This window comes from Acipenser ruthenus, chromosome 15 (genome assembly GCF_902713425.1).
Source record: "Acipenser ruthenus chromosome 15, fAciRut3.2 maternal haplotype, whole genome shotgun sequence".
Taxonomy (NCBI): domain Eukaryota; kingdom Metazoa; phylum Chordata; class Actinopteri; order Acipenseriformes; family Acipenseridae; genus Acipenser; species Acipenser ruthenus.
Window position 1 is genome coordinate 21621676 of NC_081203.1, and position 16223 is coordinate 21637898.

General features: G+C 37.8%; 1 protein-coding gene across 1 annotated transcript in view; it reads right to left on the reverse strand.

The window, feature by feature from the left end:
* Positions 1-16223, reverse strand: part of LOC117422602 (dnaJ homolog subfamily C member 17-like) — a 72866-nt gene that overhangs the window by 22569 nt on the left and 34074 nt on the right. Inside the window, exons 9-10 of the mRNA XM_034037793.3 lie at positions 14428-14508; positions 13450-13560 (exon numbers count right to left, since the gene is read on the reverse strand). Of these exons, the coding sequence (XP_033893684.3) occupies positions 13450-13560; positions 14428-14508 (192 nt within the window). The remainder of the gene's footprint in view (positions 1-13449; positions 13561-14427; positions 14509-16223) is intronic.

The window sequence follows — 16223 nt, forward strand, 5'->3', positions numbered from 1 at the left end:
TGCTAAGAATGGAGGATACATTACAGTACACTTAATGCACAGTGTTACTTGTTATATTTTTTATCAAACCGGTAAAACCGCTTTTGGTACGGGGCATTGTTTGCTAGGCATATCTGTGAATGTTCACTCACCCCAAATTTGCTTTACGAGAACCAGTTCTCCTAGTAAAGGCTACCTGCATAGAACAACCAACGTGAACACTCTGTCTGAACCAAGGTAAAATCACCTCTCTGTTTTGTTACAAACAAGTCCGACTGAAATGTCTTCACTGCATTACAACACTACCATACATTTGGCTTTGTGTGTGTCTGTTAATATGACAGTAAGACTCCTGTGTTGAGAAGTTGTACTCAAACCTTGGAAATGAGTACTACATTTAAAAAACATTACTCCTGGTCAAATAGTGAACTCATTTCAGTACCCTCAAGGTAAAATACAGTTTGCAAATTACACTCTGAAGATAGATTTCATAAGTGTATCTGAAGCTTCTACACTATGGCGTCTGCGGTCCTGACTATCCAGTGGTGAAAGAAGCAATTTTCTCTCAACCAGAACACCACGCAGACCCCTCTAACACGCAACACTCTGCCGACATCCTTATACTAGAGTGCAGGATAAATAAACGGAGCGCTCAGCTTTCTAGAACCAAAGCAGAAAAGGGGGCAACTTGATCCAGCCCGTTTGTTTAAAATAAAACACTGTTGTTTTAGCTGTAAATTTGAGCTCTTACTACCGTTTCTGATCCAAAATAAGAAATAACAAAAGAAACGCGATACTTCCACATGTGCTCTCGCCGTTTTGTTTTGTAGTAGCTATTCGTTATTAACTCTGATGAGCGTTTAAATGCGACCTGCTGAACAAATACTTGCGTTTCCCCACTATGCTTACAGCACCCAGGCAGACCAGCCAAAAACATACTGGCATTAACTGATTAGGTATGGATTTGTATTATTTTAGTCTTCTTTCAACACGTGAACCTAAATGCAGGGATTGTGTTTGTCTTTTAAACTACGTGGGGAACACGATACGAATGAGAGAAATACCTTGGTCGGCTCATCACTGGCAGCAACCAGGCACTCAAAGACAAACAGAATTCTTGGGTATATAACCAAAAGTGTAGAGTACATATCCAAGGAGGTTATGATGAGGTTGTATAATGCACTGGTGAGATTGCACGTAAGAGCACTGTGTACAACTCTGCTCACCAGTCATAAAAGAACACATTGTTACAGCTGGGATTCAAGGATACGAGACATTTTTCTACAGCATTTAAAAAAAAAAGAAATTCTAGCACCAGTATACCATGATAAAATCACCTTGTAATGAATTGGCACCTCAGCCCACTGAATTCAATGGAAAGGAGTCGACATGAGCTGCAAACCATATGGTTCAAAGATGAACGTCTACTATTCAACTGAAGAGCAAGCTCTCTGTGTCTTATGCTGCTGATGTCAGAACTATTACCTCATCAGCCGCTAGGAGGAGAGCCATTACAGTCTGTACAGAGAAACTACCGGTCTGTGCTAAAACTCTGCTTCCTTTATTGAAAAAACACCCATAATAGTGGTCAGCTGGTCAGCATCTGTAACAACACACGCAACAAAATAAACTCTGGAAACTTCTTATAACAAACGTTATGTTCAATGCTGCACACTGCAGTATTTACTTCTATATAGAGAAATAATTCACAAATCTGTAATGTTCCTGTTTCAGCTTAATTGAATATATAATTTTAATTGTAGTAAAATTAAACAAAATGCCACACTAAATACTTCACTGAATACTGACATATGTTACACTTCTAATTATAATTATTACACAGTATTGAAATGTAATCATCACCTCATTTGTGGTTTACTTAAAGAATTGCTCATTCTTTGTAAAAGCAGGATGTTTCAGATATTGCCAATCATCATATCCACTCTCCTGTTTTAGCCACGGCTACTTACTGATGAGTTGTGGCTTCCTGCCAAAATTAAATTATTTGACTGTAATTTTTTTTTTTTTTTTCAAGGACCTAATTAAAGCCTTGGCTACTTAGAATGACTTAGGGTGTTGCAACTGCTAAAATGGATTTCTTAAAAACACACACACACCAGGAAAAAGTTCACCATTTATTGTTATTTATTTATACATAGAATAACTTTAAAGCTGTTACCAGGCGGACGATGGCCAGATAGGAAACAAAAAAGTAATAAAGCAACTTGTGGGCAATTTCATTTTCGAAATAAAACAAAACATTAAGTGCCGTCAGTATGACGGAAAAGTTGATGGCCGTGACTTCAACAGTATGTACATAATTGTATTGAATAGTAAATGGCAACGAATGAAACTTTGAGAAGTGGTATGACCTAGATGTCACTAGGTAAGCAAATAAAGGCGTTGGTATATATTCAGTAAACATGAAGTGGAAAAATGTCATGTTTACTCAAGATGCCTGCAAAGAAAATAAAATAATAACAAAATTGCCATACAGACGGACATACTTATATGTAGACAGACTTCACTCCCTGAAAAGCTTTTGCCAGAAACAGGACCCAAACTGCCATCTCCTCCCCCCTGGGGTTCCTCCCTCAACTCCTTAAACTTCAAACAAATCACATAAATGACCAGGGTCCTCACCCTGTCAGTCACGAGTGCATTTTAGTGTTAATGTAAACGGCTGTCGGTGAGGTCACTGCACCCAGTAATACAGTCACAGCTCAGTGTTTCTATGGGACAGTAACTTCTCATAAATACATCACTGTCTCACTGCTTTCTCACACAACAGAACTATGAACCCTGATGGCTTTTTACTGTGTTGCTTGGATAAACAAACCATGGCAGTTTACAGAATGATGCAATTGTGTGACTGCGAGGAGACATCTCCTGATCTTCTTTTGATAATTCTTTTTAAACTTTGCTTTTATTGCATGTTTAGGATAAACACTTAAGGTGCTATGTGACATAATGCAAACCAATAGACAAGACATTATACATATCACACAGATAATATAAAGAGAGAGAAATCAGTTCAACTCTCAATATCATTTAAAGAAAAATTAATGACATCTAAATCATATGGGCATGGGCGTAGATTCCAGGGAGGATGGGGGGTATATATATATATATATATATATATATATATATATATATATACACACACACAGACATGCTCAAATTTGTTGGTACCCCTCCACAAAAAACGAAGAATGCACAATTTTCTCGGAAATAACTTGAAACTGACAAAAGTAATTGGCCTCCACCATTGTTTATTCCATAATTAATAGAAATCAGACTTTGCTTTTGATTTTTTATTCAACATAATATTGTAAATAATAAAATAAATGAAAATGGCATGGACAAAAATGATGGGACCGCTAACCTAATATTTTGTTGCACAACCTTTAGAGGCAATCACTGCAATCAAACGTTTTCTGTAGCTCTCAATGAGACTTCTGCACCTGTTAACAGGTAGTTTGGCCCACTCTTCCTGAGCAAACTGCTCCAGCTGTCTCAGGTTTGATGGGTGCCTTCTCCAGACTGCAAGTTTCAGCTCTTTCCATAGATGTTCGATAGGATTCAGATCAGGACTCATAGAAGGCCACTTCAGAATAGTCCAATGTTTTGTTCTTATCCATTCTTGGGTGCTTTTAGCTGTGTGTTTTGGGTCATTATCCTGTTGGAGGACCCATGACCTGCGACTGAGACAGAGCTTTCTGACACTGGGCAGTACGTTTCGCTCCAGAATGCCTTGATAGTCTTGAGATTTCATTGTGCCCTGCACAGATTCAAGGCACCCTGTGCCAGGCGCAGCAAAGATTAGATTAGATTGTTGTGATCATAGCAGTGTGGAGTAGTGGTTAGGGCTCTGGACTCTTGACCGGCGGGTCGTGGGTTCAATCCCAGGTGGGTGACACTGCTGCTGTACCCTTGAGCAAGGTACTTTACCTAGATTGCTCCAGTAAAAACCCCACTGTATAAATGGGTAATTGTATGTAAAAATAATGTGTAAAAGAAATAAATTAAAAATAATGTAATTGTATGTAAAAAAAATAATGTGATATCTTGTAACAATTGTAAGTCGCCCTGGATAAGGGTGTCTGCTAAGAAATAAATAATGAGAAGCAGAAGAAGAAGCAGAAGAAGAAGAAGAAGCAGCAGAAGAAGCTTAATGTAAGAGACCATAACCACAAACAAAGCGAGCGGGAAAAAAGTAGGTTAAAATTTCACCCCGCCTAGGTTTTCAGACAGATTTAGTCCCCTGCAATTGGGTAAGTCTGGCATACGTATGCAAAACTAAAATAATGGCATTCTCTTCTTTAGAGGTACCAAAAGACAGACCAAATGAAAATATTTAGCCTATTTTTATGTGTTAGATTGGGCAAATCTATAGCATCAAATCACCCATGTCCTCCTAAACTAGTTTCTACACTATATCTGCTTACCCAGACAGGGATAAAGTCTCATCCAAGCATGTAGTTCATTGATTGTTGGGAATTGTCCAGACATAAGCGAGGTACAATTTACTACCCAGTTCAATGTTAAAGAACAGCGACCTACTTGGTCTTTAAAACACATTTAAACCATTTGCTCCACTGGCTTCCCTTGGTAACGTATTCCATATGTGTATTACCCCATGTGTGAAAAGCTTTGTGTGCAGATTAAAGAAAAGGCAGCTGGAAAGCAGACCGAAACAAATGGAGTGTACCAGGGGATCCCGAGTGGCGCATCCAGTAAAAGCACTCGCGTTGAGTGCAGGATGAGCCCTATAGTCTGGACGTCGCTGGTTCGAGTCCAGGCTATTCCTTTGCTGACCGAGGACGGGAGCTCCCATGGGGAGGGTTAGGTCGGCCAGGGTTAGCTCACCGCGCACCAGCGACCCCTGTGGTCTGGCCAGGTGCCTGCGGGCTTGTCTGTAAGCTGCCCAGGGCTGCATTGTCCTCCGATGCTGTAGCTCTGAGGTGGCTGCATGGCGGGCCTGCAGAGTGAAAATGAAGCGGATGGCTGACGGCACACGTTTCGGAGGATGCGTGTGTCCGTCTTCGTCTCTCCCAAGTTGAAATAAAAAATAATTGGGCATTTCAAATTGTGAAAAAATAATTGGCGATTCCAAATCTAAAAAAAAAAAATCCCATGAGATCTGGTAATGCACTAGGTAAAAGAAAGCCCTCAGTCAGCTTGCCTTACAGGACATGTGTTCCAGTTGCACTCACTGTAGTAGGTCGTTTTACCTCAGCAGTGCTCTTTGGGTCCAAGCATGTTATTGGCTTGGGGAAGCAGATACATATGTGATAATTTTTTAGTAGACAACAACCAGTATTTTCCAAATTAAACCACTTAGGAATAAATGAATTATGAAATATGAGGTGTACTTATGTAAAAAATAATAATAATTGGATCATAAAGTTTATGAAGTCACTACACCATTCTGTTTCCATCAAAATGTAAGCTCCCATGGTGAGTTATTTACAATTAGAAAAATAATGAATGCTTGTTTTATTGAATCAATACAAATATATTTAAACATATATGTTTTTCATTTTTAAAAATCACAAAAAACACAAGCGTAGCCACAACAGGGCTATTAAAGGGGAAGTCAGTTTCTCCCGATTTACTGGCCCTTTCTGCCTCCCAGATTCCATGGATCGGCCAGCACTAACCAATTAGCACGAGCGCCTAGCACAAACTCTTTAAAATCGCAACAATGGAAAGATTTCAAGACGTAATTCAAGAGATTTGGTGTTTACGCTTTGGAATTCGCTTTGCAATTGTTTTGTGTTTATCACAGTTTGGCTCCTAATTGCCAAGTCATAAGCTGGAATGGTTGTTATGTGTTTCAGTAACTTTTTTCATGCACAGTATGTAAATCTAAAGTGTCACAGAAGTTTATTTGTAATTATAAACTTAATGTCTGCAGTCTTGTCCCACAATGATTTTTGCAATCATCACATTGTACCTGATGTTCTTTGTTTCTTAGTTACTTGGTTTTAATGTCTTCTTCAGTAAATCAATGTCATTCTTTAAAACAAACAGCATTTTAACACAATCACATTTCATCTAAACTTTCACCCCATCCTCAAAATATAAAGTTGGCCTGAAAATGTCTTTTTTTTTTTCTTTTTTACATTTCTTTTGGTGAGAAATTCAGCCCCAGTCAGCGATGAAGACTCCAAATCAACTAAAGCTAAAGAAGCTGTTTGGCACAGACCATGACATACAGTGACTCCTTATTCTGTGCGTCAGAGTCCTAATCACACACTGCTTATTCACTGCTAAGCGTGTTAGTAAAGTTATTCTTAACAAGCGCAGAACAAAGGGTCTTGCCAGACATTTTAAATTACAACATGTGTCTACATATCTGTAACCACTTTCAACATCTGCCCCCACTCTCTGAATGAACTTGGTAACATATAATGTAGACCTAGTAATACAATGCTAGGGTATGAGGAATGGCTTTTTTTGTTGTTGTTATGTTTTGTAGAATTTTTGACACCTGAAATATTTCAATTCCGCTTCTGAAAATGTGGAATGCTTCTGTTTTTTTAAAAGTGATCAAAACAGGTTCTCTTCAAATATGGCATTATATGAAATTAAAACAGTATGGAAAAAAAAGGATGGGTTGGGGGTAGAATGTTTTCAGCGATCATGAATACTTTAAAAGGGGCTTTGTAAGTATAGTAGAAACGTACAACACATGTGTGCTTGCCTTGACTTGTTACAGCTATAGCATCCACATGTTCTGTCTGCTGTGTTGCAGGATCCCAACATGCATGCAAAATTATGTTGCAGTGTATAGAAACCCGGAAGGCTTCATTGAAAAGTTCCTAAAATGTGTGTGGTTGCTTAAACTGTGATCAAAATACATTTGCTACATCTAAACTGAGGCCCCTTCTCTCGAAACCAGTCAAGACCCGATTTTTACAATTATTATTTTTAATATTTACACTGCAACTATGCAGAGAAGTGAAACCGCACTTAAGAGTACTGTGTCCAAAGGGACATTGTGGCCCTGGAGAGAGTCCAACAAGAAACAACTAGACTAATCATAGGTCTTAAAGGAATGAACTATGAAGATAGGTTGAAAGGACTCTATTTAGCCTAGAACAAAGTAGAATTAGCGGGACTTGATTGGTCTTTAAAATCTTAATAAGAGTTGGCAAGGTTAAGCCTAATCAACACATTAAGTGCCACACAGAACCAGAGGGCACAGTTGGAAATTAAGTGGAGATTGACCTTATGACAAAGGGAAGGAGACACAGAGAGTGGTGAGGTTATGGAATGGGTTACCAAGTCACATTGATGATGCTGAATCACTGGGTTACTTTAATACCCCAAATTAACCTAAGATTGAGATCAATCAGTTACTAGAAACCAGACAAGCACAGCTGGGCCAGATCATGTCCCCTTGTACGTAAATGTCCTCACGTTACAATTTTAGCAGTAAAAGGAAACTGGCATCTCTGCTGTCTTTGGAGAAAAGAACAGACGTGCAATCTACAATGTATTGCAGCTCTCGCTCAATCATCCACTTTAGTGTACTGTAATCCACCTTCTCCTCAAAAAACCAAAAGTATTGTATCTATACACCTGGGGCGGTGATATGAAGCTTCACTGTTCTGCTTCAATTCGCCCAACAGCAGAGGAACGTCAATATGGTACATACATTTTAAAGCGTTTCATACATTAAGATATTGTTTTTAATTTTAAATTGAAATCCAAGTATAACAGAGACACATTGGCGTCAAATAAATACCAGGAGGACATGTCTGTATGCAAAACCAGTCACGTAGCGGGTCACTAATCTTCCAAGCATCTCTGAACTCACACCAATTCCTCTCCCTCCCTGCTGACAGCATTCCTGATTCCCACAGCTCAAACTCCTGAAACAATATTTGCTCTCCGCGTGGATTCATTTTGAAATGGTTTTGTCTTTTGCCAAGGAATCCGTGCTGAATGAAAAGATCAACACCCCAAAACAGATGTCTTTCCCCAGTTCTAGAGTGTGTTTCATCGCTGCAGCTTGCCATTACACTTTCAAATTGTTACTTCGAATCTCATTCATTCTTTATCTCTGCCTGAAGATGTGATACTGTAACAATACAAAATAGGATTGCACTCTGAAGTAGTATGTCAGTATAGGCCATCTCCCACCACAGCTATGAATTAAATATTAGAGTCATCAGCATGATTACACAGTTGAAAGATGAAGAGACACCCACTATATCCCCAGATTCTGATATTTTCAATGACTCGTTAAATAAAGGTAATATCAAGTTTCATGATAATTGGATACATGATCCTCTAGATATATGGAAAAATGTGAAGCGTATATTTATAACCGCCTCCACTATACTCCAGTCACAGGGCATTTCATCCCCAGTGGCGGATTAAAAACCTCCATCATCTCCAAGAACCAGTCTGATGTTTATTTTATTTCTTCTGTTAAATGATTCAAACTCTATCTGTAATTAAATAATTTGCTCCAGGGTTTTTTTGTTTTTTTTTTGCAGACAAAATAGAATAACAGTTAATTTTCATTCCTAAAAGTAATTCCAGAGTTTTATAATAAATTATATGAAATAAAAATAAATGGAAATTTGCCTTTTTTCCATTTTGGTGTTTTTCTCCAGGAATTGCTGGGATGAAGAGGTCTGTATTTGGTGTGTCTTTTCTTTAAATAAAATGTAGTAGACAAATGTTTTACTCAAAGTAGGCAGATAAATATACTCCACATCCCACCCAAATACTGTTTTTTGTTAATACAGGAAAGTTTGAGAGTTGACACGGAGGTCGCCAAAAGTTAACATTGCTAATTGGAGGCCTTTACATAGGTTAATTGGTTCATACTGATGAAATAAGTAACTTACTCCAGAGCCATTCTCCAGGTTTACCATGGAAACATGTGTCCTGCAGTTGCAAGATACATGCAGTCTTAATAACGTGGGCTGTATTCTGTACAAACAGTAGATATTGAGGCATACCGTTTGTTGTTCTTACTAGACTTAATTGCCAATTTCAGTACATGAAGTATTCTAAAGACTCCTAAGATTTCCTGTTTCAGGAGTCCTGGTAGACCATCCCCCTTTCACTCTCTCTCTCTCACACAACTGGTAGTTCATGCAATGAGTTTTCATGTAGCACAGCTCCTAAAAACAGAATAAGTAAATTTGGGACAGTTCAATTGACTTCAGACAAGTGAGAATGGATGATGACAATGTTATAATTGAATATGCACCGCAAGATAATAAAATCCGTGGTACAAATATATATGGATATTTTTTGATAACAACCAAGTTGGATGAATATATTTACAATACAAGTGCAATATTGCAGTAAAACCACATGTTGATTAGTAAGAAATGAAAGATAGAAAGAAAGAAAGAAAAAGAAAGAAAGAAGTCTAATTTTAGAATGTTCCATTGAAACTTACAATTTGAAAAAAAGAACAGTTTTGAAATATGTTTCTTCATATAAGTATTAAACTAAGTGGTAAGTCATCTGGATATTTTCAGCAGTAAAAAAATAAATAATAAAAAAAACCTTAATTAAATAGGCATGTTACCATTGTGAAAATGAGCCATTGTACTCCTATTGAAGCCAGAACTAAAAGCCACAATAATGAGTTGCTGAGGAGTTGAAACCTCAGGAACAGAAGCCATGTGGCTTTAGTCTAGTTGTATACAGTACAGGGGTCTGGTGATGAAGTCACTGCAGGGCTGCAGACTTTTTCAAAGGTGTTCCAGGCACCATTTTATGGTCAATTTGCTTAAATTAAAAGTACTTTTTTATTGAACAAATAGTCCTATGTATTCACTTTAACACTTTGGCCTTGAATTTAAATCCATTTCAGCTGTGATGACTTCTTGCATAAAACCATACAGCAGAACTCAAATATTTTTATGGGTAAATGGCTGCAGTTGACCAAGCCAAACCCGCAAGTTAAATTGGGCCCAGATCATATCCAGAGATGAAGGGTAGTCATGCAATAGCCAGGTTAAAATGTTTTTATATCACCGCACATTCTGTGTCTGATAAAATATTCATACAGTAAAATGACATGATAAACAAGAATAACAGCCTGCGATCAGAGTACATTCTGTCTAGGAAAACCACCGACATAATAATGATTGAACAGCATTCTGATTTTTAATTGTTTTTTTTTTTTAATTTTTTATATAATTTCCGTCCAGCAATTTACCTTTAAAAGTTATTGGAAAAATAACAAATATGCAATGCACACTTTTGTGCAATAGGCAGTACCTTACATGGTTCACTGGTGAGGTTATGCATTTGTTGCTGTGGGATACTGTCCACAGATACATCCAAAAGCCATTCCTTATCTAAAGTTAGCGTGTTGTATTTCAGATTTTGGATACTTGTTGTTTCTTCTTTATTGCAGAATACATGCATGCATTATACAGCAAAACCTCTGTAAAAAGGCCGACTAAAGTCACAATTAAATCTCTCTTTTTTTCACTTCTGATTTGCTTCTATTGACGGCAATAAAAAAAATTAAAAAACCACCTTCAATATTAAGGCCACCCCAGTATTAAAAGCAATATAAACAGTCCCAAATGTATCAAATCACTGTTAAATGACCTCTCTAAAAAGACCAATGCATCAAAGTTTTTGGTTTGGTAGTTTACAACATGACATACTGTGACGCATCTGCACTTATTAGATTAAAATAAAGAACTATAATGACTGTAAATTAGAACAGATTGCATTGAAGAAACGATGTACCTTCAGTAGTAAGGCCACCTCCTATTGAGGCCATTTTGTTGTCCCCTCAACTAGTCTGAATAACAAAGTTTCAATGTATATTTATACCATTTCTTTTTTTGTTTATTTAACCAGGAGATTTACTCTTTGAGACCGAGGCCTCATTTACAAGGGAGTCCTGGAAAACAATAAAAAGTACAAACACAATAAAAACATGTGTGGTTGAAACTTAAAATCAGCAGCATACAGAAATCAAAGAACAGAATAAATAGGACATATCTGTTTGTTAACATTGACTGAATGAGAAGCATAGACAGGAGGTTCGACGCAATTCCCAAATACGATCTTTATAACCAGAGAGAGAAAGACACGCTTTCAAATTCCATCTTCATACTATGATGGAAACAATTTCACGTCTTTGGGAATTGATATGCAAAAAGATAATTCTGGTAAACGTGTTCGAGCTGTTTAAGAAAACCGAACTGAACAGCCAGCTCATCTGGAAGAGCACCTGGCCGCTAACTGGGATACACTTTAAATCCCACGCTAGACCACAGCTCTCTCCAGAGCCGGGCTAGAACCATCAGGGGCTATCCTGTAACATGTACTCCACATAGAATTAGAGCTTGAGATCCGTAAATCAAATACCTGTCAAACTGTAGCCTTAACTGCAGCTGTTCATCCCCAGGTCCCATCATTGTTGATAAAGTCTGGCAGTGAGCTAAATCCATATTAAAATCTGAGCTCTTTAAGCTCCCTCTGTTCCAATTTTTGATTTAATATTCCAGTTTCTCTCTTGGATTGATGAGCTTAGATACATGTATTTATTTCATCTGCAGCTGTTGTATACTGTTCGAGGTGTTTCAGAGAAGTCATTTTAATATTCCACGGGGTTCCTCCAAGTTTAAAAGATCAGTCTGCCAAGATCCACTCCATCAGCAATATAGTAATGAACAGGATTTAACACTTACGAAATACATCAACTAGCAGAAAAACAATCATGTCAGTGACATTCGTGGCTGTAAATTCAAAATATGAACCATAAGCAACATAGCTACACATACACTACGACCTGCATTCAATCCATGCCTACTTTAGAAATGTAAGTTTGACATGAACAGACTGATAGAACCTCCTTATACCCCTATATGCATTCAAATTAATGAAGGCGTGCTTCTCTAGATGTATGTAAAAACAGACTGACAGAAATCACTTGGCTTCTGATATGATACAGGCTTGATCTGAAAGTTTCATTACTGACCTACAAGGATTAGCATGGTTTTGTTCCTATACTGCTGCACTTTTCCATATGTCCCTAATCGTGCCCCAGACTCTACCCAGAGAGCACATGTCTTTTCAGACTATGCACCTAAACTGTGGAACTCAAATTCCAAAACGTTTCAGGGATTCTAAAGATCCTGCAAAATTAACTTGGTCGTATTTTATATACGGATCATCAAAAGAAACTTATCACTATTATAACACACTTATTTCAGAAAATAAGGCATATACGTTGATGTACATTGACAAAATGTTTTGGGTTTCTTTTTAATCACTCAATCATTCATCCTTGCCCATGACATGCTTTAGTGACTATGACTGAAGCATATGCACTTAATCACCTAATTAGTGAGACAGTTTGGTTTGGAATCCGATATTCATTTCACTAGTTTACTCTGCCTCATATCAATCTAGTGGGAAAAAAAATTGTCTGTGAACACAACTGCACATTTATTTGAGCTAATACTTGACCTATCTGTTTTTTTTGTTTGTTTTTTTAATTTAGTCCTCTCCAATTTTTTTACCCCGGTTTTCTCCCCAATTTAGCATGCGCCCAATTATTATCTGTATCCTCGGCTCACCGCTCGCAACCCCCCCGCCGACTCGGGAAACGGAGGCTGGAACACGCGTCCTCCGAAACATGCTCCTGCCAAGCCGTCATTTTTCGCACTGCAGATCCACAGCAATGCCACCAGACCTATAGTGCCGGAGGACAACACAGATCTGGCGGCTCCGCTGCAGAACCACAGGCGCCCTATCGGCCACAGGGGTTGCTGATGCGCAGTGAGCCGTGGATTCCCCTGCCGACCTAAGCCCTCCCTACCCAGGCAGCGCTCAGCCAATTGTGCGCCGCCCCCTAGGAACTCCCGGTCACAGTCGGCTGTGACATAGCCTGGATTCAAACCTGCGATCTCCAGGCTATAGGGCACATCCTGCACTCCGCGCGGAGCGCTTTTACTGGATGCGCCACTGGGAAGCCCCCTTCTTGACCTATCTGTTAACTCAGGTCCGCCAAAACTAAGTCAACTAGACAAACGTAGTACTCAGGAACGTTCGCCAGAAGAAAATGATGCATTGCAGTGTATCCAATTCATGCTCCCTCCTGCAACAACGTTGGTGCTGTGATTGAAACGAATGAAAATAGAAAACCAGCACTGTTGCAGGAGGGAGCGAAGGCTCCCAAGTAAATGTTGAGACCTGTATTAACCAAATTATGACCCGTTATGTGTGATTTACATTTTCAAAAGAGTCGCAATAACTTTAAAAATATAATGCTGCAATACAGGCAGCACAGGACAAAGGTGCGTTTATTGTAACACTGCAGAGTGTTCTGTAACTCTAAGCTCTCACAGAATTTTGACCTTTGCATTAACTGAGATCTGTCATGCTTTGCCACTTTCCTCTGTGCTTTCACTACACTACTTTTACAAGAACAGGTAGTAGTTTTCATTCCCAGCCTCTTACCTGTGTGCTGGTGTCAGAGAGATGGCTGGGAGCTGGTGCAGGCTGTCCTTCCAACCATGAGATCTTCAGAGGGTTACTTGTTAAGCCATGCTCATTTTTAAAAGCTAGCTCCTGGTAAAAGACAAGGTTGAGTGAATGTTAGGGTGTTACTGCCTTCTCAAATTAAAACACGTCTACTGCAGGCCAGACTGACTTTTATTAATTGTATTAAATCACACAAAAATATATCCTAATCTAGCAATTAAAATATCTATCTACCTATCTATAACATTGTGCCTGTGTATGCTTTGAGATTGTTTTATTATATTTTTGCCTTGTAGATGATTATATTCTGATTTGAGTTCTTTACAGTTCTATGGGGGCCACAATTACTTTCATTATAATTATGCTTGCTTACTAGAGATACAGTACTAGAATTGTGAAGATCTTTTCACAAATAATTCTCACTTTTTCACTTAAATATGACTGAATTGTTTAAAACATACCTCGAAATGGGGCATTTGGTGCCACATCAACCAGTTCCCATTCATTTCAGTGACAGTGGCATGTATATTTGTCTCATTGCCCACATTAGCTTCATATTGCAATCAGAGTGTTTCTTTTATTTAAATTACTCAAATATTGTGTTATTTGTATTGTTTTGGATAATGTACCATTCCCAGACCAATGCAAAGTAGGTTAGATCATATAAAGTGTCTTTATATTCGTAAGCACCATCTAGCCAAATATGCCAAACAAAACTAAAGAAACAAATCCAGTAGATGGCGCTAGCTCGTACTTCTAAAGACAATCCATCTGATCTAGCCAATGTTACATATATCTACGGCAGGAAACTAGACTGAAGATCAGCACCTTCACACACACAGACACAGTATTTGAGTATATGTAATAAGAATCATTCAGAATTATTACAAACATCCTTAAAATAAACAAAAAAAAAACAAAGAAAAAATATTTTAAAAAGAAGAAAATACTTACTGCTGCTTTGACTGTAGCAAACTCTGCAACTGCACTGCCAGTCTTCTTAGTAGATACGAGGACATTTAACACCTCACCATACTGCATGAAGAAAACATACATGAGATTTCTAAGGAGTGGTAATTTCATTGCAGGAGATAATCTCCTTTTCTTTCTACCTGCAAACAATTTATTCATCCATATATATATATATATATATATATATATATATATATATATATATATATATATATATATATATATATATATATAATATAATATAATATAATATAATATAATATAATATAATATATCTATATATATATATATATATATATATATATATATATATATATATATATATGCAGTGTGGAGTAGTGGTTAGGGCTCTGGACTCTTGACCGGAGGGTCGTGGGTTCAATCCCTGGTAGGGGACACTGCTGCTGTACCCTTGAGCAAGGTACTTTACCTAGATTGCTCCAGTAAAAACCCAACTGTATAAATGGGTAATTGTATGTAAAAATAATGTGATACCTTGTAACCATTGTAAGTCGCCCTGGATAAGGGCGTCTGCTAAGAAATAAATAATAATAATAATAAATAATAATATATACACACACACACACACACACACACACACACACAGGGATGAAGGCTTTATTTGCATCCTGAGCCTTTCGAAAAAAAGGCATAATACTGCAGTAGTGACGTCAAAATAGGATATTTGTGTAGAAGATTATACTTGACCTTTGACACATATTTCACTCCTGTGCACCTAGAGACCACTTTCAAACAAAATGCCTCGTTTTCACTCACTCGCTCGACAACACCCACAATTCATGGTTTTTAGACACTTAACAAATCTGCCTCTGTGAAGATTTACAATCATCCTCCACCAACTGGAACACCAAACAAGCGAGCGAGACGAATAATCTTCGACTCTGACAGAGACTAGAAAAAAAACAAAAACAAAGCAAACCCGAGGAACAGGTCTCAAACCCCAGTGCACTAGAGCGGACATTTTGAAAAGCACTTTGAAACAGGTCTTTAAAGTCAGAAGTGTAAAAGGTTGTCAGGATGTTAACAATGAAGAGAAAAATTACAGGTACATTATTTAAGCAGTTGTTGAATACAGTCTGCAGAGGAAATGCTTCTAATCAGTTCCTTACAGTGCATATTTCTAATCACATTAACAAAACTATAAAAACAAACAATGAAATATAGGAAATATAGGAATATTTGTATAGTAAAAATATGAAACCAGAAGAAATAGCAGAGGTCTTGGAGACATGAGTATTAGGCAGCAAAACACATGCTTTTGATTATGAGAATTGATTGTAATGAAGATCATTTTGAAAGGCAATCTTGAAGTTTGGCTGCAGCTGTAGCATACCATGCATCAACTACAGATGAGCTTATCATAAATGATGTGTGTTCTGAAAGATGTGCATGTAGGATACATGTCTGGAAGAGCACATTTTCTTCATTATTACAGTAGTCCTTCGCTAGACTGGACATATCTGGAGACATACCGGTTGTCCAAAATAACAAGCTGTCCGGTTTAGAAAAATACATACAAATTGCACACACACACATTTATAGTACTCACATTTTAAATGTTAAATCATTGTGCTGAAATAACATTACTGTGTTCTCTGTACACATTATATTATCTAGAAAAATAAATCTGTACAGTACAGTATATAGCACAGCAGTAAAACCTAATGAATACCTAGTGCACTTTCTTTTTACTTTAGCCTGTAGGCTACTGGTAACACAAAATAAATCATGCTGTATTCCCTGTACACATTACTGCA